The sequence below is a fragment of the Heterodontus francisci genome, chromosome 37, assembly GCF_036365525.1.
Source record: "Heterodontus francisci isolate sHetFra1 chromosome 37, sHetFra1.hap1, whole genome shotgun sequence".
Lineage (NCBI taxonomy): Eukaryota > Metazoa > Chordata > Chondrichthyes > Heterodontiformes > Heterodontidae > Heterodontus > Heterodontus francisci.
The window spans coordinates 17,186,368-17,213,470 of NC_090407.1; the positions used below are offsets into that span (position 1 = coordinate 17,186,368).

The window sequence follows — 27,103 nt, forward strand, 5'->3', positions numbered from 1 at the left end:
AAACTGCATGCACATCTATGTGAGAGAAAGATGAACAAACTTTTTTTAAAAATCACAGCCACGATTTTACATCAATTGCCTGTGTCAGCTCTGTTTTGAAAGCTAATGGAGAACACAAAGTAATTAAGAAACTGAGACACAATAAGTGTATAGCTGTATCCCCTTACAATATTTATGTATGGCAATTTAGTGGAATGCACCTTTTCATTCCTTGAAAGAGGCAAGACCAGAAGAAGACATGTGGCACTGTCAGTCACTGACAGTGCCCAAATATTCTAGATCGATCCTACTTACCCGGACTATAGATACTCCTGACCCAATGTTCACTAGCAGGTAGGGGAAGATATCTGGGTGCGTCGTCTGAAAGCGGAATTCAGGGTCTGCATGCTTCACGTACACGAAGGCCTCGTGTGGAATATTTCGTAGCACAAAGTTGCAACCTTTGATTAAGCAAGTCATTTCATCTTCCTTATCCACTCTGCAAAGAAAGTGAAAGGAAAATCTGGTCTCACTCAGACAGAAAGTCAAAGCGCAAAGCATCACATCAATTAGGGCAACATCAGCACTGAATGGGTTATACAAATAAAACTCATTGTTAAGCACAAGCCATGAGAAATGTACCCTGTAACCTGCCCCATCACAAAGGAACCAACTTTAAAAAAGCCTTGGGACCAAAATAGTGCACTGTCTTCAGCACTGCACTTGCAAAACCAAAGCAACAATGTATTCTCCTGCAACTCTCCATCCCACCACACAACCTCCTATCTCATCCAACTAACTGCAACTCCTTCCCTCCCTTTAAAACCCTCAACAAACCCCATCTTTTGGCCATTCCTTCCACCAGCTCTTCTAACTCTTCCAAAAAGTGCTCATTTTCCATTTAAAAACAAGCCGTTGCATGCAGGAGGTATTTATAAATATAAAACATTAAATTTATTTTAAAAAGCTAAAATGAAGAGTGTGCTACTAGAATATGGTGCTTACAGTTGCAGAATAAGGAATAACTGTTGGCTAGAAATGTGCATCAAGGTCATTAACTTACTTAAGGGGAACAGAATCTTGAATAAACACAATTCTTCTTCCCAAAACACAGCAGTTTACAAATTAAGAGCCTTCCTGTATCTTCCATTTCTGATCAATGAATATTCCGTACGGGAACCAATGGGGGGAAAGAGGGGGAGGGAGGGACCATTTTATACCATTATAATTGGAGATCGAGGGTTTTACTGAGAAACAGGACAATTTGGTGATATTAGATTGGTGACCATAGTAAGTAGTGTAGACGGGAGTATAAAATTAAAGAGAGACATTGCTAGATTAAATGAGTGGGCAAAACTTGGGTAGATGAATTTCAACAACATTAAGTGTGAGGGCTAGATGTTAAAGGGGAAGTTTTGCTGCAACTACAAAAAGCCCTGGATGAACAACATCTGAGGTATGCTGCACAGTTCTGGCCACCACATCAGAGAAAGGATATACTGGTCCTGGAAGGAGTGCAGCACAGATTCACTGGAATGTTATCAGGACTCAGAGTCAAATAGTGAAGAGAGATTACATAAACTAGGTTTGTATTGTCTGGAATATAGGAGATTAAGGGGTTGATTGAGATTTTGAAAGGAATCATAGGGTAGATAGAGAAACTTTTCCTGCCAGTAGGGTAGACTAGGAAAAGGGGACGTAACCAGGTAGAAGTGTGGAACTCTCTCCCACAAAAAGCAGCAGTTGCTAACTCAATTAATAATTTTAAATCTGAGAAGGATAATTTTTTGCTCGCCGAAGGTATTAAGGGATATGGAACCAATATGGGTAAATGGAGTTGGAATACAGATTAGCCATAATCTCAATGAATGGCAGAACAGACTCGAGGGGCAGAATGGCCTACTCGTGTTCCTATGTTAATATGATATCCAGTATTGTTGTTTCTGTCATATACTCGTTTTCCAGAAGCTTAATGCTAAATACTGTAGTATAGGGGTCATAGGAACATATGAAGAGGAGGAGGCGATTTAGTCCCTCAAGCCTGCTCTGTTATTCAGTGAGATCATGGCTGTTTTGTAACCTAACTTTGCCCCATATCCCTTAATACCATTGGTTAACAAATATTTGCACACCACTAAGATTATGATAGGTTACCATATATGGAAAACAATTCAGTGCCATCAGCAGGAATTTACTTTAGGACCAGCAGCAGGGGAAAGACACTAAAATCTCACTTCAATGGCTTCCAGCCTCAAAGCACACTCAGCTCACCTCACCTCATCCACATATAATTGACAGCAATATTGAAAGCTTAATAAGATGTTATGGCCTTATCGACTAAAGGAGCCTTAAGAATTAAACACATCAAAATGATAATTGGATTTCTTTTGCATACTTCAGTTTAAATGCATAAAAAATAATTAAAATGCACCTGAATGCAGTTTAATTTATGTTGCTCCCCAGATCCAGTACCAATTAAAGGAACCATTACTCTTTTCCACAATAGCAAAAACTATTTTAAAAACTAGCTACATGTTGATGGTGAAAACACAACAATCAGGATCCTTAAATCCTTCTGTTTCTATAAAATATAACACTTAAGCAGAACTGGATCTGAGGAGGTGCAGTGAAGCAGCAATGCTACCTCACCCCAACCGCCACTGAAACACATCCCATTCTTTCAGCGACCTCCAAACTCAGCTTCTCCAAGATCTTCCTGAGCACCACCCTGCACAAACTCCAACTCATGAAAAACTCAGACCATTACGCTTAAAGACAAAACGTGTAACGAAACAAAGGCTATCACATGGAATGTTCATAAAAGTGCTAGCAGCATCTTAAGTGACCTGTGTATGGATGGACCTTGGGTTAACTTAACAGCAATTAGACTATTTGGGTCTAAAAGAACACAACTTGATTAAAATCAGAAATTGTGCATTTCACAAACAGTTACTGCATGAAATCAAGAGTTCAACTGTTCTTCAGGATGAATGGCCTGGCTTGCTTTTTTTTTTAAAAAAGTACAATTGCTAAGGTCAGGCAGACATCCCAGATATTCCAACTCCTGGGTCAATAAGGTACTTTCAGCTGCTGGTGGAGGTTCTCTTTATATTCCAAATGACTGCCTTTGTTACTATATATATTTTCTTTTAAAAGTGTGGCAGGCAGGAAAAGGAGAAGTAATTCAATATTATCATATCCCAGCCAATCTCCAATAGCATTCCTCATGCTCAGTTAACTGTTTTATAAGGAAAGAATTATACCATGTAAAATGTAATGGCATTATTCTTCTGCTTAAGTGCAGGCATTGGCTAGTCCCTCTAGAAGAGAGAAGGCTGAAGGGTGACCCTAATGGAGCTCTTTTTCATATATTCTTTCATGGAATGTGGGCATCACTGGCAGGCCAGCATTTGTTGCCCAACCCTAATTGCCCATGACAACTGAGTGGCTTGCTCGGCCTTTTCAGAGGGCAGTAAAGAGTCAATCACATTGCTGTGGATCTGGAGTCACATGTTGGCCAGACCAGGTAAGGACGGCAGATTTCCTTCCCTAAAGGACATTAGTGAATCAGATGCATTTTTACGACAATCGATGATAGTTTCATGGCACCATTACTGAGACTAGCTTTCAATTCCAGATTTTTAAAATTATGAAGGGGTTTGATAGGGTAGAAACAGGAAAATGTTTGCATTTCTGCAGGGAGGCCAAAACTAGGGGCCATTAATATAAGATAGTCACCAATAAATCCAAAAAGGAATGCAAGACAAACTCCTTTACCCAGAGAGTGGTTAGAGCGTGGAAATCTGTATCACAAGTAGTAGTTAAGGGGAAGCTAGATAAATACATGAGGGCGAAAAGAATAGGGTTAGATTAAGTAGGGTGGGAGGAATCTCGTGTGGAGCATAAATACTGGCATGGTTCATTTGGGCCAAACAGCCTGCTTCTGTGCTGTACATACTATGTATTATGTAAAGCTTAATCGTTACTAGTTAAGCACTGGAAATATAAAAAGACTAATGATAAAGTTGCTGCTGCTAAGAAAACAATGAATAAGTTCATTGTCAATTAAAGGACTAGCAGACTGGCTTCAGTATTTTGTGTTCCTGAAGAGTTCCTTTGTTTCATTTATACATTGCTTTTAAGTATGACACACAGGAAATGCACATTTGATTTACCAGTTTTAATATACCAGTCAATCTTCTGCGACATTGCACACGAGGACTCAAGATCAAGTACAGCCTTCAGGTGAAGCAGTTACAGGGTAGGGAAATTAGACCAAACATAATTCCATTCCCTTTTCAAAGTCATATCTTCTACCCTAATCTTTGTATTTCCATTACAAATTCCTATGTTCCCATGTAAACTTGGTGCTACAATTACCACAAGTGGTGGGGCTACAGCACAAGTAGCTGGACAGTGTAACTACAGCTGAACAATTTTATTTGGGCTATTTCCATTATAAGTGTGGACTTGGGATTTATAAGACTAGACATGAAGTACATGCAGATGCAAGACTTTTTAAAACATATATAAAAATACAAAAGATATATAGTCTCTGCATCAAAACTAACTCCTTCAGGAGAGGGAAAAAACTGAAATTAGTAAAAAAATAATGTTTAATTATACAGTACATATTAACATATTTAATTACATATAACCTAAACATGCCACTGACCCAGCAGTGTGCTGATTAAGGATTATTAACACAAGCCCACATCCAGGGATCACAGTAATAATTTAAGTCTTTATTTTCCTGAGATTTAGCTAAATATAAAGCCAGAAACAGAAGAGGATTTCAGGTTGTTGCTTCGCAGCGGAGGGCTAGAGGACTGAATAAATATTTACTTTTTGAATTCTAAATGATTATACAGAGGATAACTCAAAAGGTAACTGAAGACGACTTCTCTTGCAACATAGCAAAACCACATAATTCACAATTGACAGACTCTGAGGTGAAATCTAAATAGCAGGGACTTACCAACAAATATTTGATGTCTATTCCAAGTTTTAAAAAAATTTAGTAGACACAATCACAAGTACTAAACAGAAAGGAAAAAATAATTTGGCTTATTATAGTGCCTTTCATGACCTCAGGATATCCAAAAGGGCTTTACAGCCAATGAAGCAATTTTGTTTTGAAGCGTAGTCAATGTTGTAACGTGGCAGCCAATTCGCACACAAGATCCTACAAATAGAAATGAGATTAATAACCAGATGATCTTTTCTAGCGATCTTGGTTGATGGATAAATATTGACCAAGAGACTGGGGAGAACTCTGTTTTCTTCAAGATAGTGCCACGGGATCTTTTACATCCACCGAAGAGGGAAGACAGAGGCTCAGTTTAATGACTCATACGAAAGACAGCCCCTCTAATAGTGCAGTGGTACGTCAGTTCTGCACTAGATTTATTAGCATAGATTTTGTGCTCAATTTCCCGCAGTGACACTTAAATCTATAGCATCCAGACTCAGAGGCAGAAGTGTTTTCAGCCAAGACTGACGTAAAGAAGATTAGACAGTCCATTAAGATAACTGGGCATTCCTCCCATGGAAGGAATTTTTTCTACAGTTTTGTTTTCATTCAAAAGATTCCTTTTAACTCACCCTTCCCATCATCTGTCCTCTGGTACATATCACTCCTGACAATTGGAGTCCATTCTCCATCGATCCAAAACCAAACCCAGGAGAGTTAGCCAACAGGTTTTGGCAGCTACGTGCAGCACTAATAGAAACCCTTAGATTTAGTGGATCAAATCAAGTTTCCCACTTGTTCCCAGAACACAAGACAAAAAGAAAGATTTGGTTGGAGACTGCATGGTTCGTCAGTGTGTTCACCAACACCATTTGATCTCACCAACTTTTAAGCTCTCACTTACTTTAGTCCCAGCTTCTTCTCAATCAGATTCTTGAACTTATGAGCACCGCCTCCTGTGGCTTTAATCACTTTGGTCTCTGTGTTCACCAAGTGGGCTTTGATGAAGTCCAGACATGTTTCTATATAAGCATTTTCAAACTTAACAAAATGAAGTCTAGCAGTGATCTCTTCCTGAACAGAGATCTCGTACAATGGCTCATCATCAGGGACCTTAGAAAAACACAAACACAGCGTCATGGTCTGAAACATAGGCTGTGGAAAAACATATTTTCTAGGAGAAATATAACAAACCATGACTAATAAAAATTTACTCCAATTTGTCTCTAATGGATACTCAGGTGTTTTTTTTTTATATTCTTACACGGGATGTGGGTGTCACTGGAGAGTCCAGCATTTATTGTCCATTCATAATTGGCCTTGAGAGGGTGGTGGTGAGCCGCCTTCTTGAACCGCTGAGTCCATCTGGTGTAGATATGCTTATAGTGCTGTTAGGAAGGGAGTTCCAGGTTTTTGACCCAGTGATAGTGAAGGAATGGCAATAAAGGTCCAAGTCAGAATGATGTGCGACTTGGAGGGAACTTGCAAATGGTGGTGTTGCCATACGTCTGCTGCTCTTGTCCTTCCAGGTGGTAGAGGTGGAAGGTGCTGTCGAAGGAGGCTTGGTGAGTTGCTGTCGTGCAACTTGTATATGGTATACACTGCTGCCACTGTGTGCTGGTGGTGGAGGGAGTGAATTTTTAAGGTGGTGGGAGGGGTGCTGATCAAGCAAGCTGCTTTGCCCTGAGCTTCATGAATGTTTTGGAGTTGCACCCATCCAGGCAAGTAGAGAGTATTTCATCACACTCCTGACTGGTGCCTTGCAAATGGCGGACAGGCTTTGGGCAGTCAGGAGGTAAGTAATTAAAAAGAAATGGCAAAAGTTAATTCTATTTACCAGTCAATAATGTGAACCAGTTAGCCTGCTTACTGTCATGCGAGGAGCAACCACTTTCACAAACAGTTCTTTGTTGTAGGAAATACAAAGACACCATCACCAACGTTTTTACGTTGTATGTGAGTCTTGCACCGTTGATGGTATAAACAGTATAAACTGTCTGGCCCACCCAGTTCTCTTTTGCCAAGTTTCCCATGTACGCTGATGACACCCAGCTCTACCTCACCACCATCCCTCTCGAACCCTTCACTGCCTCTGTGTTGTCAAACTGCTTGCCCAACATCCAGTCCTGGAAGTGCTGCATTTTCCTCCAATTAAAAACGTGGTAGTCTGAAGCCATCATCTTTGGCCCATGCCACAAACTCCATTCCCTTGCTACCGACTCTATCCCCATCCCTGGCCATTGTCTCAGGCTGAACCAGAGCTCTGCAATCTAGGCTTCCTATTTGACTCTGAGCTGAGCTTCCAACCCCCATTCCATCACCAAAACTGCCTATTTCTATCTCTGTAACATCGCCAGACTATGCCCCTGCCTCAGCTCATCTGCTGCTGAAACCCTCATCCATGCTTTTGTTACCTCTAGTCTTGACTAAGTCACAGCACTCATGGTCAGCCTTCCACATTCTCCCCTCTGTAAACTTGAAGTTCTCCAAAACTCTACTGCCCATGTCATTGCTCGCATGAGGTCCCATTCACCCATCACCCCTGTGCTTGCTAACCTATATTGGCTCTCGGTCAAGTAATGCCTCAATTTTAAAATTCTCATCGGTTTTCAACTCCCTCCATGGCCTTAACCCTCCCTATAGCTGTAATCTCCTCCAGCCCCATAACCTTCCCAGATATTTGCACTCCTCTAATTCTAGCCCCGAGTATCCCTGATTTTAATTGCTTCACTATTGAGGCCGTGCCTCTTTCAAACTTGAAGATGCTCCTTAAAACTAACCTCATTGACCAAGCTTTTGGCCACTTGCCCCAATATCGCTTTTTCTGGCTCAGTATCAAATTGTGCTTTACAATGCTCCTGTTATCAACACCTTGGGATGTTTTATTACTTTGAAGGCACTGTATAAATAGAAGTGTTGTTACACATCATACTTACTTTGCCATAATGATCAAAGGATCGCACTTTGGCTACCTTGTGCTGTACAGTTGAGTAGTAGGCCAGCTTTGTCAAGGAGCCACCTGTTAACGAAAGACATTCTGCTAGTTCTGTAAATAATATATAGCATGACAGCTTAGAAACTACAGTAAATGAGCAGCAGTTCCAGAAACTCTCAGCAATGCTAAACCAGTTATGTCACTGGACGTAAATGATTTGGTGCCAATATGATTCAATGCTGTATGCTGCTCTTCATTTACCTGCTCAAACTGCTCCTATAGCCAGTATCAGTGATGGGACTGTAATTCAGCCCAGGGTTATTTGGCTCAAAATGCTCTTGACTCGCAAGTTTGAAAGAACTAAATTCATTCTCTTACTGTTGGGTGCTTTGCAGTTCAAAGCGCACGGCACAAAAATTCAGCATGCCTGCCATTATCCTTCACTAAAATCCTAAAGGCAACACCATCGTTCCTGAACAGGAAGCTACATACTAACTCTTCATTCATTTTTAATTTACTGTCAGTTCTCTAGCTGAAGCAGAGACGTGCAGCTGCCAAGTCAGTTCTCCACTTTGTATTACACCTGTACATTGTCATTCTCTGTTGGGGAACAATCTAACAACATCTTGGGGGTCACCACTGACCAGAAACTGAACTGGGCCAGCCATATAAATACTGCAGAAATAAGAGCAAGTCAGAAGCTGGGAATTCTGAGTAACTCACCTCCCGACTCCCCAAAGCCTGTCCACCATTTACAAGTCAGGAGTGTGATGGAATACTCTCCACTTGCCTGGATGAGTGCAGCTTCAACAACACTTAAGAAGCTCAACACCATCCAGGACAAAGTAGCCCGCTTGATCGTCACCCATCCAACTTGAACATTCACTCCCTCCACCATGCACAGTGGCAGCAGTGTGTACCACATACAAGATGCACTGCAACAACTCACCACACCTCCTTCGACAGCACCTTCCAAACCCGCGACCTCTACCACCTAGAAGGAAAAGGGCAGCAGACGTGTGGAACACCATCACTTGCAAGTTCCCCTCCAAGACACACACCATCCTGACTTGGAACTATATCACTGTTCCTTCACGGTCGCTGGATCAAAATCCCAGAACTTCCTTCCTAACAGCACTATAGGAGTACCCACACCAAATGGACTGCAGTGGTTCAAGAAAACAGCTCACCACAACCGTCTCAAAGGCAATTAGGGATGGGCAACAAATGCTGGCCTTTGCAGTGACGCCCACATCCCAAGAAATAAAAAGTTCTCAAATTCTGCACTGACAATGCCCACTCTTGTGAAAAGCTGGGTCCCAGTTGATGGAGGCGCAGTCAGACTACAAGCCTCCTCCTACTGACGACACGCTATCTGTTTCCTGCTTAAGAAATAGGAACAAAGTAGGCAATGTTTCATATATTAGATCTGTTTGTTTCTCACTCTCTACTTTTGATTCCCTGCAACCCAATATTTCTGCTACAATAAAGACAAATTGTTAATGACCTTGGGAAATCATCATCAGGGGTTAGTGCTGAACTGGTCTAGAAGGAGGCCATCAGCATGAGGAGGGGTTGGCTGAACAAATACAATTTAAAATGGCATGTTCATAGACACGCTTAGGCGAATAGGATCATAGGAAATAGGAGCAAGAGTAGGCCATTTGGCCCATCGAGCCATTCAAACAGATCATAGCTGATCATCTACTTAAATGCCATTTTTCCCTACTATTCCCATATCCCTTGATGTCATTAGCATCCAGAAATCTATTGATTTCTGTCCTGAACATGCTCAATGATTGAGCTTCCACAGCCCTCTGGAGTAGAGAATTCCACAGATTCACCACCCCGAGTAAAGAAATTCCTCCTCATCTCAGTCTTAAATAGCCTGCCCCCTATTCTGAGACTGCGTCCCCTGGTTCTAGACTCAACAGCCAGGGGAAACATCCTATCTACATCTACCCTGTCACGCTCTGTTAAGAATTTTGTAAGTTTTAATGAGATCACCGCTCATTCTTCGAAACTCTAGGGAATACAGACCCAGTTTTTGCAATCTCCCCTCATAAGACAATCCCGCCATCCCAGGGATTACTCTGGTGAACCTCCGTTGCACTCACTGTATGGTAAGTATATCCTCCCTTAGATAAGGAGATCAAAACTGTGCACAATACTCTAGTGTACAGAATGGAGTGTGTACTAATTTACTAATTGCAGTTCTGCTCCTTCACACAAGCACCCAGTGAACTCGAACTAAGGACCACAGCTAATCTTGGTTTTGAAGCACTTCATCAGTGATGTCTGTGGCAAAGTTTATATTTAGCTAGTACATTAAGTAGATAAAGCTCATTTGTCCACTTCATTAGGAAATTACTGGAAAAACATATCACTGTGTTTGTGGTGAAAAGTTGTTATCCATTAGCTGTCACATGTAGAAATCAAAGCTGATAAAACTCCTACCCTAAGGATTAGAAATGTGGAGAAGCAGATATGAACACCACCCACCAACCCATACTGTATATCACTCGCTCAGCTCCAAGGCCAGGCAAACAAACAACCTAATCTGACAATCACATTCAAGCTATGACCAGCTTTCTTGGTATTTCTGCTTCTGTGTGTGGAAATAGCTGACCTCTGCACACACTTCCCCTCCAACACAACCGTTATCAAAAACTTGCCATGCAGAAAAATACAACAACAAAATGTATGTACCAATAGTTGGACAACTTTTTTTTTAAATAAAAGGAAACTTTCTCCCCTTTCCTGAAGGTGCTGAGTCCAGCTGGGGTACGGTGCTTTGCCCAAGTGCCAATTTTTCATGCGTCAGCCTAGGTGGTGTTTTTGCACATTAAATACATCATAGCCAAATTCGATCCTCACCCATTATGCACATTTTCAGCAGGGAATCAGTGAACATGGTCAGAGTCTGAGTTTTTCTCCTTTCCTAGCCCAGACACCGTTGCCAATTGTATTCCTCCCCCTGCCTTGGGTCACATCACTTAACTGAGCAAAGACCATTTTTCAAATCTGAGTCCTGCTGATTCATCTATGCTACATAATTTAGTCAACTGTATAAATTAGGGCTAATTCTATACTCCAGCATTACCTCAGTGACTGTCTTGAAAAATCACAGAAAGTTACAACAAAAAGGCCATTCAGCCCGTCACACTTTTGCCTCCTTTTTGAAAAAGCTATCTGATTAGTCCCACTTTCCTGCTGTATTCTCAAAGTCTTGCATGTTTTTCCTTTTTCAAGTATCAAATTCCCCTTTGAAAGTCATGTTGAACCTGCTTCCACCACCCTTTTCAGGCAGAGCGTTCCAGATCATAACTCTGTGTCAAGAAAAACTGTCATAGGAACAGGAGTAGGCCATTCAGCCTGCCAAGCCTGCTCCACCATTTAATTAGATCATGGCTGATCATCTACTGATTTCTGTCATGAACAAGTTTAATGATTGAGCTTCCACAGTCCTCAGGGGTAGAGAATTCTGAAGATTCACCACCCTCAATGAAGAAATTCCTCCTCATCTCAGTCTTAAATGGCCTACCCCTTTTTCTGAAACTATGGCCCCCTCTGAGGGCACAGATTTAAAGTAATTGGTAAAAGAAGCAAAAAAAGAGACATGAGGAAAAACTTTTTCACGCGGTGAGTGGTTAAGGTCTGGAATGCACTGCCTGAGAGCGTGGTGAAGGCAGGTTCAATTGAAGCATTCAAAATGGAATTTATGGGGAGAAGGTAGGGGAGTGGTACTAGGTGAAATGCTCATTAGGAGAGCCAACGCAGACACAATGAGCCGAATAGCCTCCTTCTGCATGGTAACGATTCTGTGGTTTTAGACTCACTCATCCCATCTACATCCATCTTGGCATACCCTTTAAGAATTTTCTAAGTTTCAATGAGATCACTTCTCATTCTTCAAAACTCTAGAGAATACAGGCCCAGTTTCTGCAATCTCTCCTCAGAAGACAATCCTGCCACCCCAGCGATTAGGCTGGTGAACCTCCTTTGCATTCCGTCTATGGCGTGTAGAGCCTTCCTTAGATGAGGGAACCAAAACTGTACACAATACTCCAGGTGCAGTCTCACCAAAGCTTGATACAATTGCAGCAATACCTGTGGGGGACCTTATCAAAAGCCTTCTGAAAATCCAAATACATCACATCCACTGATTCGCCTTTATGCTGCAAATAACATCCTCAAAAAATGTCAACAGGTTTGTCAAACATGATTTCCCTTTCATAAATCCATGTTCACTCTGCCCAATCACATCATTATTTTCTAAGTCTCCAGTTATCACATCCTTTATAATAGATTCTAACATTTTCCCTACTACTGATGTCAAACTATCAAGTCTTTAGGTCCCCGTTCTCTCTCTCCCTCCCTCCTTTCTTAAATAGTGGGGTTACATTTGCTACTTTCCAGTCTCCAGGAACCTTTCCAGAATCTATAGAATTTTGAAAGATAACCACCAATGCATCCACTATCTCCATAGCCATGTCCTCAACGCTCTGGGATGTAGCTCATCTGGTCCAGGGGATTTATCAACCTTCAATCCAGTTAATTTTCCGAGTACTATGTCTTTACTAATATTAATTTCTTTCAGTTCCTCATTTTCACAAGTCCCTTGGTTGCTTCGTATTTCTGGGAGATGTGCTGTATCTTCTGTGAAGACAGACACAAAGTAATAGTTTAATTTCTCCGCCATTTCCCTATTCTCCATTATAACTTTTCCTGTCTCCGCCTGTAATGGACCCACATTTGTCCTTGCTAATATTTTCCTTTTCACATACCTAAAGGAGATTTTATAGTCCACCTTTATGTTTCTCGCTAGCTTGCATTCATATTCTCTTTTCCTTTCCTGCATCAGTTCCTTGGTCATCCTTTTCTGGATTCTAAATTGCTCCCAATCCTCGGGCTTACCACTTTTCTGGCAACCTTATAAACCACTTCCTTTGATCTAATGCAATCTTTAACTTCTTTTGTTAGCCATGGTTGATTCATCCTTCCTGTTGGGTTTTTGCGTCTTAGAAGAATGTATATTTGTTGCAGACCATGCAATACTTCTTTAAATACTAGCCATTTCGTGTCTACTGTCAAATCTTTTAGTGTATTTTCCCAATCCACCATAGCCAACTTGCCGCTCATACCTTCATAGTTTCCTTTGTTGAGATTTAAGACCCTAGTTTCAGAATGAATATCATTTTCAAACTTAATGTAAAATTCTGTCATATTATAGTCACTATTTCCCAAAAACTCCTTTACAGCAAGGTTATTAATTAGCCCTTTCTCATTACATAATACTAAATCTAAAATAGTCTGATCCCTAGTTTGTTCAACATACTGCTCCAGAAACCCATCCCGTAAACACTCCAGTAATTCATCCTTCACAGCATTCGTGCTGGTTAGGTTTACTCAGTCTATATGTAAATTGAAGTCACCCAGTATTACTGTATTATCCATGTTACATGCACCTCTAATTTCCTGATTTATACCGTACCCAACATTACTGCAACTGTTTGGTGGCCTATAAACAAATCCCATCAATATCTGCTGTCCCTTACTGCCTCTCAGTTCTATCCAAACTGATTCTATACATTGATCCTTCGATCTAAGATCCTCTCTCACTAATGTACTGATCTTGTCCCTGATTAAGAGCACTGCTCCACCTCCTTTTTGCCTATCCTTCCTAAATGACAAATATCCTTGAATATTCAGTTCCCAGTCTTGGTCACCCTGTAACCATGGCTCTGAAATGGCAATTAGATCATACCCATTTACCTGTATTTGAGCTTAAATCATCTAGCTGGTTACGAATGCTGCATGCCTCCAGATAGATTGCCCTTAAATTTGCCTTTTTAGAATTATTCCGCATTCTGATCCTATTTGATGCTTGCTTTCGCTTCATCTGTCTTCTAATTTCACTTAATCGTTTTCTACTTCATGTTGCAAGTTTTGCTTCCCTCCAATCTTCCCTTCCTGCCACACTCAGATTATCAATTCCCTTATTGCGAACTTGCTCCTCTCTCTAAATTACCACATCTTCCCTTACGTGATCCCTCGCCCCCTATTTAGTTTAAAGCCCTTTCTACTGCCCTAGTTATATGACTTGCCAGAAAACTGGTCCCAGCACAGTTCAGGTGAAGACTGTCTCAACTGTACAACTCCCACTTTCCCCAGTAATGGTGCCAGTGCCCCTTGAATCAAAACCCATTTCTTCCACACCAATCTTTGGGCCATGCATATTTACCCTACTTCAATTTGCTCATGGCTCAGGTAATAATCCAGAGATTACCACCTTTGAGGTACTGCTTCTCAAGTTAGGCACTAGCTGCTCATACTCTCTATACAGTTCGTTCTTCAACATCTTTCCTAGACCTATCTATGTCATTGGTACCCCACGTGGACCACAACAACTGGATCCTCCTCCTCCCACTGAAAGTTCCTCTCCAGCCCTGAGCAGATGTCCCAAACCCTGGCACTAGGCAGGCAACACAGCCTTCTGGACTCTCGCTCTTGGCTGCAGAGAAGGATGTCTATCCCCCTAACTATACTATCTCCTACTACCACTACATTCCTATTTACTCCCCCTGCATGAATGGCTTCCTGTACAATGATGCCATGATTAGTTTGCTCATCCACCTTGCAGCCCTCACTCTCATCTATACAAGTAGAAAGTACCTCAAACCTGTTGGACAATTGAAAGGGCTGAGGCTCCTCCACTTCTGCCTTCTTGATCCCCTTACCTGCCTCACTTGCAGTCACACCTTCCTGTCCCTGACCACTGATCAAATCTGAAGACCCTAGCCTAAGGGGTGTGACTGGCTTCTGGAACAGAGTGCCCAGGTAACTAACCCCCTCCCTGATGCATCATAGCGTATGTAGCTCGGCCTCCAGCTCATTGCGGCTTGAGCAGCTTTGGCTCCTCAAGAGTCAGATACTTACCGCAAACGTGTTTGCGGTGGATCCACCAGCTCCCACATACTGCCATCTTTATAATGTGTTAATTAATTGATTAATCTTAATTTATAATTAATAAACCCCATTACTACTAATCTTCACTTCTAGTAAGCTTTACTACTGCTGGTAAACCTTAAAACAAATAAAACTTTACTATAAATCACCTGAGTCTCAGAAGATTCTTATGGTTACTATTCTAATTAATGTTATACTAACCCTAATTAAAATTCCTTAGTTTAACACAAAAGTCCGAGTGTATCAGGCCTGTGTCCTCAGTACCTTGCTCAATGGCAGCGAGGCCTGGACAACGTATGTCAGCCAAGAGCGACGTCTCAATTCATTCCATCTTCGCTGCCGCCGGAGAATACTTGGCATCAGGTGGCACGACCGTATCTCCAACGGAGAAGTCCTCGAGGCGGCCAACATCCCCAGCTTATACACACTACTGAGTCAGCGGCGCTTGAGATGGCTTGGCCATGTGAGCCACATGGAAGATGGCAGGATCCCCAAAGACACATTGTACAGCGAGCTCGCCACTGGTATCAGACCCACCGGCCGTCCATGTCTCCGCTTTAAAGACGTCTGCAAACGCGACATGAGGTCCTGTGACATTGATCACAAGTCGTGGGAGTCAGTTGCCAGCGTTCGCCAGAGCTGGCGGGCAGCCATAAAGGCGGGGCTAAAGTGTGACGAGTCGAAGAGACTTAGCAGTTGGCAGGAGAAAAGACAGAGGCGCAAGGGGAGAGCCAACTGTGCAACAGCCCCGACAAACAAATTTTTCTGCAGCACCTGTGGAAGAGCCTGTCACTCTAGAATTGGCCTTTATAGCCACTCCAGGCTCTGCTCCACACACCACTGACCACCTCCAGGCGCTTACCCATTGTCTCTCGAGATAAGGAGGCCAAAGAAGAAGAGTTTAGATATAAAGAGAAAAAAAAAGAGAAAATGGTCATCAACCAATCTTTGCTGGAACGTCACCTCTCCTCTGATTCTTTTGCCAATTATCTAGCTGGACCACTTAAAACATTATCAGGTCCTGCTCTCGTCTGCTAAAACTACTCACTATTCCAAGATTATCCTGGAAGGCAAAGATTACTCCCAGCTTCTTTTCTCTACTGCACACCATCTTCTTAAACCCCTCTCTCCTCCACCCTTACCAACAATAAGTGAGAGAAGCTCATGGACCTCTTTGTCACTAAGATCGAGACTATCCAATCAGCTGCCTTTGCCACGCGATGCTCCCTTCCACTAGCCCACCTGGCCAAATTTTCTCGAATGCTCCCCCTGCCCTCGCCCTGAACGCACAGCTTTCGAGTTTCTCTCCCATCTCCCCTCATGCCCTCTCTGAGCTCACCTTGTCCATGAGACCCACCTTCCGTTCACTCGATCCTATTCCCACTAAAGTGCCAACTACCCAACATCCCTTCCTGGTCCCCATGTTAGCCAATATTGTAAATGGCTCTCTCTCTTCAGATGTTGTCCCACTCTCCTTTAAATCTGCCATCATCACCCCACTCTTCAAAAAAATCCAACCCTTGACCCCAACACCCTTACAAACTATTGGCCCATCTCAAACTACCTTTTCCTCTCCAAAATCCTTGAACGTGTCGTTGCCTTCCAAATTCATGCCCGTCTTTCCTGGAACTACATGTTTGAATCCCTCCAATCAGGTTTCCATCTCTGCCACAGTACCGAAACAGCTCTCTTCAGTCACAAATGACATCCAATGTGACTGTAACAAAAGGTAAACTATCCTTCCTCATCCTTCTCGGCCTGTCTGCAGCCTTTGACATGGCTGACCACACCATCATCCTCCAAGGCCTCTCTACTATCCAGCTGGGTGGGACTACTCTCACCTGGTTAATCGTAGATAGAGAATCATTTGCAGTAGCATCTCTGCCTGCTCCTGCACCATTACCTCTGGTGTCGCCCAAGGATCTATTCTTGGCCCCCTATTTTTTTTTTTTATATTCATTCATGGGATGTAGGCATCACTGGCCAGGTCAGCATTTATTGCCCATCCCTAATTGCCCTTGAGAAGGTGGTGGTGAGCTGCCTTCTTAAACCGCTGAAGTCCATTTGGGGTAGGTACACCCACAGTGCTGTTAGGAAGGGAGTTCCAGGATTTTGACCCAGCGACAGTGAAGGAACGGTGATATAGTTCCAAGTCAGGATGGTGTGTGACTTGGAGGGGAACTTGCAGGTGGTGGTATTCCCATGTATTTGCTGCCCTTATCCTTCTAGTTGGTAGAGGTCGTGGGTTTGGATAGTGCTGTCTAAGGAGCCTTGGTGCATTGCTGCAGTGCATCTTGGAGATGGTACACACTGCTGCCACTGTGCGTCGGTGGTGGAGGGAGTGAATGTTTGTAGATGGGGTGCCAATCAAGCAGGCTGCTTTGTCCTGGATGGCGTCGAGCTTCGAGTGTTGTTGGAGCTGCACCCATCCAGGCAAGTGGAGAGTATTCCATCACACTCCTGACTTCTGCCTTGTAGAGGGTGGACAGGCTTTGGGGAGTCAGGAGGTGAGTTACTCGCCTCAGGATTCCCAGCCTCTGACCTGCTCTTGTAGCCACGGTATTTATATGGCTACTCCAGTTCAGTTTCTGGTCAATGGTAGCCCCTAGGATGTTGATAGTGGGGGATTAGGCGATGGCAATGCTGTTGAATGTCAAGGGGAGATGGTTAGATTCTCTCTTGTTGGAGATGGTCATTGCCTGGCACTTGTGTGGCGTGAATGTTACTTGCCACTTATCAGCCCAAGCCTGGATATTGTCGAGGTCTTGGTGCATTTCTACAGAGACTGCTTCAGTATCTGAGGAGTCACGAATGGTGCTGAACATTGTGCAATCATCAGCGAACATCCCCACTTCTGACCTTATGATTGAAGGAAGGTCATTGATGAAGCAGCTGAAGATGGTTGGGCCTAGGACACTACCCTGAGGAACATCTGCAGTGATGTCCTGGAGCTCAGATGATTGACCTCCAACAACCACAACCATCTTCCTTTGCGCGAGGTATGACTCCAGCCAGCGGAGGGTTTTCCCCCTGATTCCCATTGACCTCAGTTTTGCTAGGGCTCCTTGATGCCATACTCGGTGAAATGCTGCCTTGATGTCAAGGGCAGTCACTCTCATCTCACCTCGAGTTCAGCTCTTTTGTCCATGTTTGAACCAAGGCTGTGATGAGGTCAGGAGCTGAGTGGCCCTGGCGGAACCCAAACTGAGCGTCACTGAGCAGGTTACTGCTAAGCAAGTGCCGCTTGATGGCACTGTTGATGACACCTTCCATCACTTTACTGATGATTGAGAGTAGGCTGATGGGGCGGTAATTGGCCGGGTTGGACTTGTCCTGCTTTTTGTGTATAGGACATACCTGGGCAATTTTCCACATTGCAGGGTAGATGCCAGTGTTGTAGCTGTACTGGAAAAGCTTGGCTCGGGGCGCGGCAAGTTCTGGAGCACAGGTCTTCAGTACTATTGCCGGAATATTGTCAGGGCCCATAGCTTTTGCAGTATCCAGTGCCTTAAGTTCTTGATATCACACGGAGTGAATCAAATTGGCTGACGTCTGGCATCTGTGATGCTGGGAACTTCAGGAGGAAGCAGAGATGGATCATCAACTCAGCAATTCTGGCTGAAGATTGTTGCAAATGCTTCAGCCTTATCTTGCGCACTGATGTGCTGGGCTCCCCCATCATTGAGGATGGGGATATTTGTGGAGCCACCTCCTCCAGTTAGTTGTTTAATTGTCCACCACCATTCATGGCTGGATGCAGCAGGACTGCAGAGCTTCGATCTGATCCGTTGGTTATGGGATTGCTTCGCTCTGTCTATCGCATGCTGCTTACGCAGTTTGACACGCAGATAGTCCTGTGTTGTAGCTTCACCAGGTTGACACCTCATTTTGAGGTATGCCTGGTGCTGCTCCTGGCATGCCCTCCTGCACTCTTCATTGAACCAGGGTTGGTCTCCTGGCTTGATGGTAATGGTAGAGTGGGGGATATGCCGGGCCATGAGGTTACAGATTGTGGTTGAGTACAATTCTGCTGCTGCTGATGGCCCACAGCGCCTCATGGATGCCCAGTTTTGCATTGCTAGATCTGTTCGAAATCTATCCCATTTAGCACGGTGATAGTGCCACACAACACGATGGATGGTATCCTCAATGTGAAGGCGGAACTTCGTCTCCACAAGGACTGTGCAGTGGTCACTCCTACCAATACAGCCATGGACAGAAGCATCTGCGGCAGGCAGATTGGGAAGGACAAGGTCAAGTATGTTTTTCCCTCGTGTTGGTTCCCCCACCACCTGCTGCTGACCCTGTCTAGCAGCTATGTCCTTTAGGACTCGGCCAGCTGTGTCAGTAGTGGTGCTACCGAGCCACTCATGGCGATGGACATTGAAGTCCCCCGCCCAGAGTACATTTTGTGCCCTTGCCACCCTCAGTGCTTCCTCCAAGTGGTGTTCAACATGGAGGAGTACTGTCATCAGCTGAGGGAGGGCGGTAGGTGGGACTCAGTAGGAGGTTACCTTGCCCATGTTTGATCTGATGCCATGAGACTTCATGGGGTCCGGAGTCGATGTTGAGGGCTCCCAGGGCAACTCCCTCCCTACTGTATACCACTGACCCGCCACCTCTGGTGGGTCTGTCCTGCTGGTGGGACAGGACATACCCGGGGATGGTGACGGCAGTGTCTGGGACATTGTCTGTAAGGTATGATTCCATGAGTATGACTATGTCAGGCTGTTGCTTGACTAGTCTGTGGGACAGCTCTCCCACCTGTGGCACAAGCCCCCAGATGTTAGTAAGGAGGACTTTGCAGGGTCGACAGGGCTGGATTTGCCGTTGTCATTTCTGGTGCCTAAGTCGATGCCGGGTGGTCCGTCCGGTTTCTTTCCTTTTTATAGACTTTGTAGCGGTTAGATACAACTGAGTGGCTTGCTGGGCCATTTCAGAGGGCATGTAAGAGTTAACCACATTGCTGTGTTCTGGAGTCACATGTAGGCCAGACCAGGTAAGGCCAGCAGATTTCCTTCCCTAAAGGACATTAGTGAACCAGATGGGTTTTTATAACAATCGACAATGGTTTCATGGCCATCATTAGACTAGCTTTTCAATTCCAGATTTATTAATTAAATTCAAATTCCACCTTCTGCTGTGGTGGGATTCGAACCCATGTCCCCAGAGAAACACTTTGGGTCTCTGGGTTACTAGTCCAGTGATAATACCACTACGCCACCGCCTGCCCCCATTTCTCATCAACAGGCTGCCCCTCGGTGACAACATCTGAAAGCATAGCATTACTTTTCACCTATATGCGGACAACACTCAGCTCTACCTCACCATCACTTCTCTCGACTCCTCTACTGTTGCTAAATTATTAGACTGCTTATCCAACTTTCAGTGCTGGATGAGCAGAAATTTCCTCCAATTAAACACTGGAAAGACTGAAGCCACTGTGTGCGGACCCCACTCCAAATTCCATTCCCCAGCTACCGACTCCATCCCTCTCCCTGGCAACAGTGTGTTCGCAACCCTGGTGTCACATTTGACCCCGAGATGAGCTTCCGACCACAAATTCATGCCATCACTAAGACCTATTTCCAACTCCATAACATCACCCAAATTCACCCGTCTCAGCTCATCTGCTGCTGAAACCCTCATTCGTGCCATCGTTACCTCTAGACTTGACTATGCCAACGCACTCCTGTCTGGTCTCCCACATTCGACTCTCCGTAAACTTGAGGTCATCCAAAGCTTTGCTGCCCGTGTCTTAACTCGCACCAAGTCCTGTTCATCTATCATCCCTGTGCTCGCTGACCTACAATGGCTCCCAGTAAAGCAATGTCTGAATTTTAAAGTTATCCTTGTTTTCAAATCCATCCATGGCCTCACCCTCCCTATCTCTAATCTCCTCCAGTCCCACAACCCTCCAAGATATATGTACTCCTCTAATTCTGGCCTCTTTAGCATCCCCGATTTTCATCACTCCACCATGGTGGCATGCCTTCAGCTGCCTACGTCCCAAGCTCTGGAATACCCTCCCTACCACTCTCTGTCTCCTTTTCCTCCATTGAGACACTCCTTAAAACCTACCTTTTTAACCAAGCTTTTGCTCATGTCACCTAATATCTCCTTTTGCAGCTCGGTATCATACTTTGTTTTATAATGCTCCTGTCAAGTGCTTTGTGACATTTTATTACATTAAAGACACTATATAAATAAGTGGTTGTTGTTATCTTAAATCGGTGTCTTCTGGTTACCAATCCTCCCACTGGTAGAAAGTTTCTCCTAATCTACACTCATCAAAACCCCTTGTGATTTAGATCGCCTCTGCTAAATCTCCTTTCAATTCTCTGAGACCAATCCAACTTCTCTCGTCTCTCCACATAAGTGAAGTCCCTCTGCCCTGGTGTAATGTAGTAAAGCAGTATATTTCTACCTCCAAACTCCATTGGTAAAACTATCTTACAGTTAGCAACTCAGGAAGGAACTGAAGCAGGGCGTGTATCCCTGTCACTCTCTGTTACATGCGAGCTGAATGACGACTCCCTGTAGCCAAATACTGCTTTGACAATCACAGCTAAACCCAAACCTGAAGTCAACAGGTTTCAGGACACTTTCCAGGAGAGGTAACTGGAGAGCAATGAGAAGCTGATTTTTCTTACCAGTCTCAGGAGAAGGAAACCAAATATTTTTCCCAAGCTGAGATTAAAATAATTCAGACAAGGGGATGCAGTACCGAACCATTAGGGGGCCCATTTATGTGTGCCCCTTAAATTGGTGTCTTGGCACACATGAAATATTTAAAAATCTACTTGTCATAGACAATTACAGCTGGAGGCTATTTAGCTCTTTGAAAGAGCTATCCAATTAGTCCCACTCATCTGTTCTTTTGTCATAGCCCTAAAAATCACCCAAGAGTTACAGAAACACTGATCTGAAATCAACCACGAGAACCTGCTTCTAGAAGCCCTGCAAACCACAGTTTACAAACAAAACCTGATTGCCAAATCATAATGTGCCACATTACTGCCACCTCTTGAATTCTTTGGTTATCAATACAGTACCTTACGCTTATTCTCACAGTAAATTGGAAAAGAGTTACATTTATACAGCATCTTATCTCAAATATCTCAACATATTTCATATGTAATTTAATAAGTTTAACCACAGCCATCTAGACAAGCTCCATAATCATTCTGCACACAGCAAGCACCCACACAAACAGCAATACATTAAATGGTTAGTCAATCTGTTTTTGGTTGAGGGTAGGACATTGAAAATGTTCCCTGCTCTTCTTAAAAAAAACTATGAGAACTTTAAACTACCATCCACAACACTAGAACAAGCATTAAAATAAAAGCAAAATACTGCAGATGCTGGAAATCTGAAATAAAAACAAGAAATGCTGGAAATACTCAGCAGGTCTGGCAGCATCTGTAGAGAGAGCAGAGTTAACGTTTCAGGTCAGTGACCTTTCTTCAGAACTGTTCTGATGAAGGGTCACAGACCTGAAATGTTAACTCTGCTTCTCTCTCTACAGATACTGCCAGACCCGCTGAGTATTTCCAGCATTTCTTGTTTTTATTTTATATACTAGAACAAGCAGCCATTTCAACACTCCCCCTTGCTCTCATGCTCACATCTCTCTCCTGGGATTGCTGCAGTGTTCCAGTGAACATCAACAAAAGCTCGAGGAACAGCATCTCATTTACCGATTAGGCATGCTACAGCCTGCCAGACCGAACATTGAGTTCAATAATTTCAGAGCATGACGGACCCCCCCCCCCACCCCACCTTTTTATTTTTACTTATTTTTTATGTGTTTATTTTATTTTAATTTGTTTAGTTTGTTTATACTGTGCCTACCCACTGTTTTTTTATGTTTGTGCTTGGGGCCAGGCTGTTCAGTTTTCTGTCAATTAACACCCTCTCTGTACTAACGCTTTGTCTTTCACCACACCATTAACATACCATTTGCCTTTGCTCCATGACCTTCTGGTCAGTTATTCTCTGTGACCTTGTCCTATCAACATATCTCTTGCCCCACCCCTGCTTCACTTGCTTAAAACTTATTACATTTCTAGGCCTCTGCCAGTTCCGATGAAGGGTCACTGACCTGAAACGTTAACTCTGCTTCTCTCTCCACAGATGCTGCCATACCTGCTGAGTATTTCCAGCATTTTTGTTTTTATTTTATACTAGAACAAGCAGACAGCTTGGGTTAACAGCTCATCCAAAGGGCCTCACTACCAACAATGTAGCACTTCTTCGAGACTGCAATGGAACATCAGCCCAGATTTTGTGTTCAATCACTGGAATGGGGACTTCAACCCACAACTGGTAACTCAGGGAGGAGAATGGTTCCTCAACTATACAAAGCAGGCACAGAAAAACAAAGGCTGGAAATCAAATAACAACAGAAAGAACAAGAAATATGCAGCAAGTCAATCAATTGAGGTTCCATTTGTGTATCCGTTGTGATGAATGGCACACGTGTAAACATCACCACCTTTCTTTTCTCTTCACAGACGCTGACTAACATATTGTCTATTTCCAGCACATTGTGCTTTCACAAAGAAAAAGTTACATCTGGACAACATGCCAGCAATTTAATTCTTACAATATTTATCCAATGTACCCATTCTATTATTCCATCAATCCTCAGATCAAATAAATACCATTTCCAATAAGTTTCCTCCATTTCCTTTCAGCTAAATATAAGCAACTACTTGTCTCAATCACACAGTCCAACCAGAAATACGAACATATAAGGATTTGAAACTCTTTTACACAAATTTCCCATGATCACAAAGATTTTTTAAATTCTGAATATTGACTGAATGTCTCTGGATTTTATTAGAAAAACCTGTGCATTACTGAATCAAATTGTTCCATTCCAGGAAATTATGAACTGGAAAACTGTATGCCCTAACATTGCTTACACTAAGGTGGGCATTCAATTTTACAAACTGCTGTTATGCTCAAACCTCAGTTTTCTATAACTGGCAAGCCATTTATTAGTTTCAAAGTCTGTTTTTTTTTAAAGTTGGCAATGAGCAATTCACACATGACTCTCTAAATAATTAATCGTTTCCCAATGGAGAACATTCTTTAACTGGCTGGGAAAATGCATATATGAGTCTTTATAATTTCTATTATCACACATTACTGAAATAAATGTCAGACACTGGTGCAGAAGGGTGGGAATACATGAGTAGCTTAGCTACAAACAAGAGGATATTTGATCTCTCATCTGTGCTGAGTTACGTAATCTCAGCCAGGCTATCAGTAGTAGAACCACAGAAACATTACAGCACAGGAGGCCATTCAGCCCATCGCGTCCATGCCAGCCAAACAAAACTAGCCGCCCATTCTAGTCTATTCCATTTGGCTTCAGCCGTCATGGATCAAGAGGGAAGAGAAAGGAAAAATGGACTGCTTCCTTTCTTGAATGTTACCCACGAATACCAACCATCTAACAGCCTGGTCAACATTGATTTTTCACAAGACGGGACCTGGCATCAGTGGAACCATATTCCAATAGCGTCAGCGCCTTTATGGGAAAAAGGTGGTAGATAAGACTGGCAGGAAGAAAAAACATATTTTCTTTCAATTACGAAGTTACAACAAAAATAGTTGTCAGTAAAATCAAAAAATAATCATGTGCAAACTGCCCCATCACAGATGTGTCCAAGGATAAACACATTGAGGTCTTACTGTGACTTGGGCTGTTCTTCTACAACAACCTGCATTGATATAGCGTCTTTCACATGGCAAAACTTTCCAAGACACTTCACAGGAGCAATCATCAAACAAAATTTGACAATGAGCCATGAGGAGATAGGAGGCCAGATGACCAAATGTTTGGTCAGAGATAAGATTGAAGGAATGTCTTAAAGGAGAACAGAGAGGCAGAGGTGGCAAGATTTAAGGAGGAAATTCCAGAGCTCAGGACGTAGATGGCTAGAGGCAAACCACTAAACATGAAGCAAAGAAATTCTGGGAGGTGCACGAGGTCTGATTTGGAGGGCTGCAGAGATCTCAGAGGAGCACAGATCTGGAGGAGGTGACAGAAATTTCGAGGGATGAGGCAATGGAGGGATTTGAACACAAGGATGAGAATTTTAACATTGAGGCATTGTTGGATCGGAAGCCAATGTAGGTCAGCAAGGTCAGGGACAACAGCCAAACAGGACTTGGCAAGAGTTAAGAAACTATTCTAGATGAGCTCAAGTATACGAATGGTTCATGGTGGGAAACTGTCCAGGAGAGCATTGGAATAGTCAAGACCATCAACATTAAAGATGCTCTGTAAATGCAAACTGTTAGACCAACCTATTATAATAAAATCAAAATACTGCAGATGCTGGAAATCTGAAATAAAAACAAGAAATGCTGGAACCACTCAGCAGGTCTGGCAGCATCTGTGAAAAGAGAAGCAGAGTTAACGTTTCGGGTCAGTGACCCTTCTTCGGAACTGACAAATATTAGAAAAGTCACAGGTTATAAGCAAGTGAGGTGGGGGTGGGGCAAGAGATAACAAAGGAGGTCTAGATTGGACCAGGCCACATAGCTGACCAAAAGGTCACGGAGCAAAAGCAAACAATATGTTAATGGTGTGTTGAAAGACAAAGCATTAGTACAGATTAGGTGTTAATACACTGAATATTGAACAGCAGCAAGTGCAAACCTGAAAAAAAAACAGTGGGTAAGCAAACTGAACAAACTAAGATGAAATGAAATAAATGCAAAAAAAAGATTGTAAAAAATAGGAAGAAAAAATAACTAAAAATGAAAGTAAAATGGGGGGGCTGTCATGCTCTGAAATTATTAGACCAACCTATTAACTGGCTGTAAAGATAACAAATTACGAGGTCCCTGATAAATAACAATCATGTGCTGAAGGTTGGTCTGAATGAAGTACATTCCTGTCCCACACTGGCTGGGTGCACTTACTTCATCAGTCCTATAAACACCTGCGTGTTTGCGTACTTTTGTCCCCAGAGTGGGTTGCCAGAGCGATGCGTGATGGGAGTTGTAGTTTTAGAGTCCCTGTTTCTGAACGTCGAACCACCAGTAGCGTCCCTGCTGAGAACTACAACCTGTGGGAGGCGCTACACAATGCCGCGCATGCGCGTCGCACCCCGTCCACTCCACGACACGTCCGCCCCCCCCCCCAGTCCTCTCAGGCCAAACAGTTCCCTGCCCGTTATCACCCGCCCCTCACTCCCAACATAGCCGCCACGCTGACTTCACTGCTCACCTATGTCGATGGCGAAGCTCTTGGCATTCTCCAAGTTTCGGAAAATCTCGTCAGGCGGCAGTGTAATGCTTTTGTCCAGGCCATCCCGCGCAGAGCGGGACGTTCGAACGCCCCCAACAGCCTTCCTGCAATCTACCGCCATTGCCGTTCCCACAACGCCCTGCGTCATACGTAGACCGAACGTCATATGCAACCCGCACGCCACTGAGGAAATTCGGTGACGTTACACGCATGCAAGGCCATTACGTCATCTGCACCAATTGTTCATTCACAAAGTGTGGAATGATACTGAGTTCTGAGGCTTAGCTACTTGGGCAACCCCTATGACCCTGTAAAACTGTACATAGAACTAGGGATCTCTGTAATTACTGACACTCCCACAGACTCCCAGTAAAATCAGATACAAAACATGGAACCCCACAAAAACAACTTATATAGCCACTTTAGGGTAATGAAAAGTCCCAAAGTGCTTCACAGGAGCATTGTAAAACAAAATATGACACTGAACCACATGAGGGGATATCAGGTCAGATGACCAAAAGCTGGGTTGAAGTCTGTCTTAAAGGAGGAAAGCGAGGTAGAGAGGTGTAGGGAAGGTATTCCAGAGCTTTAAGCCAAGGCAATTGAAGGCACAACCACCAACGGTGGAATGATTAAAATCAGGGATGCTCAAGAGGCCAGAATTACAGGAGGTTGTGGAAGGTTGTGGGGATGGAGGAGATTACAGAGATAGGAGGGGCAAGGCTGTGGAGGGATTTGAAAACAAGGATGAGAATGTCAGTCAGCAAGCACAGGGTTAATAGGCATAAGGCATAAATAAGAGTTTCAGCAGCAGATGAGCTGAGACAGAGATGAAGTCAAGCGATGTTACGGAGGTGGAAATAGGCAGTTTTAGTAAATACCCTTGTAAATACTGACACACACCCAAAGACCCCCTGAAAAGTTAGAAACTCCACAAGATCCCCTGACCTAAGTTCCAAAAGGCAATGTCTCT

At 43.4% G+C, this 27,103-nt stretch overlaps 1 protein-coding gene across 3 annotated transcripts in view; it reads right to left on the reverse strand.

The window, feature by feature from the left end:
• pank4 (pantothenate kinase 4 (inactive)) overlaps positions 1–26,255 on the reverse strand; it is a 77,977-nt gene extending 51,722 nt beyond the window's left edge. For 2 of the 3 annotated variants that reach the window (XM_068017177.1, XM_068017175.1), the window contains exons 1-4: positions 26,110–26,255; positions 7,888–7,997; positions 5,856–6,064; positions 295–478 (exon numbers count right to left, since the gene is read on the reverse strand). In XM_068017177.1, coding sequence (XP_067873278.1) covers positions 295–478; positions 5,856–6,064; positions 7,888–7,997; positions 26,110–26,251 — 645 coding nt within the window. In that variant the 5' untranslated portion in view covers positions 26,252–26,255. The remainder of the gene's footprint in view (positions 1–294; positions 479–5,855; positions 6,065–7,887; positions 7,998–26,109) is intronic. The other variant, XM_068017176.1, reaches the window with a different exon arrangement.
• Between the last annotated feature and the right edge of the window lie 848 nt (positions 26,256–27,103).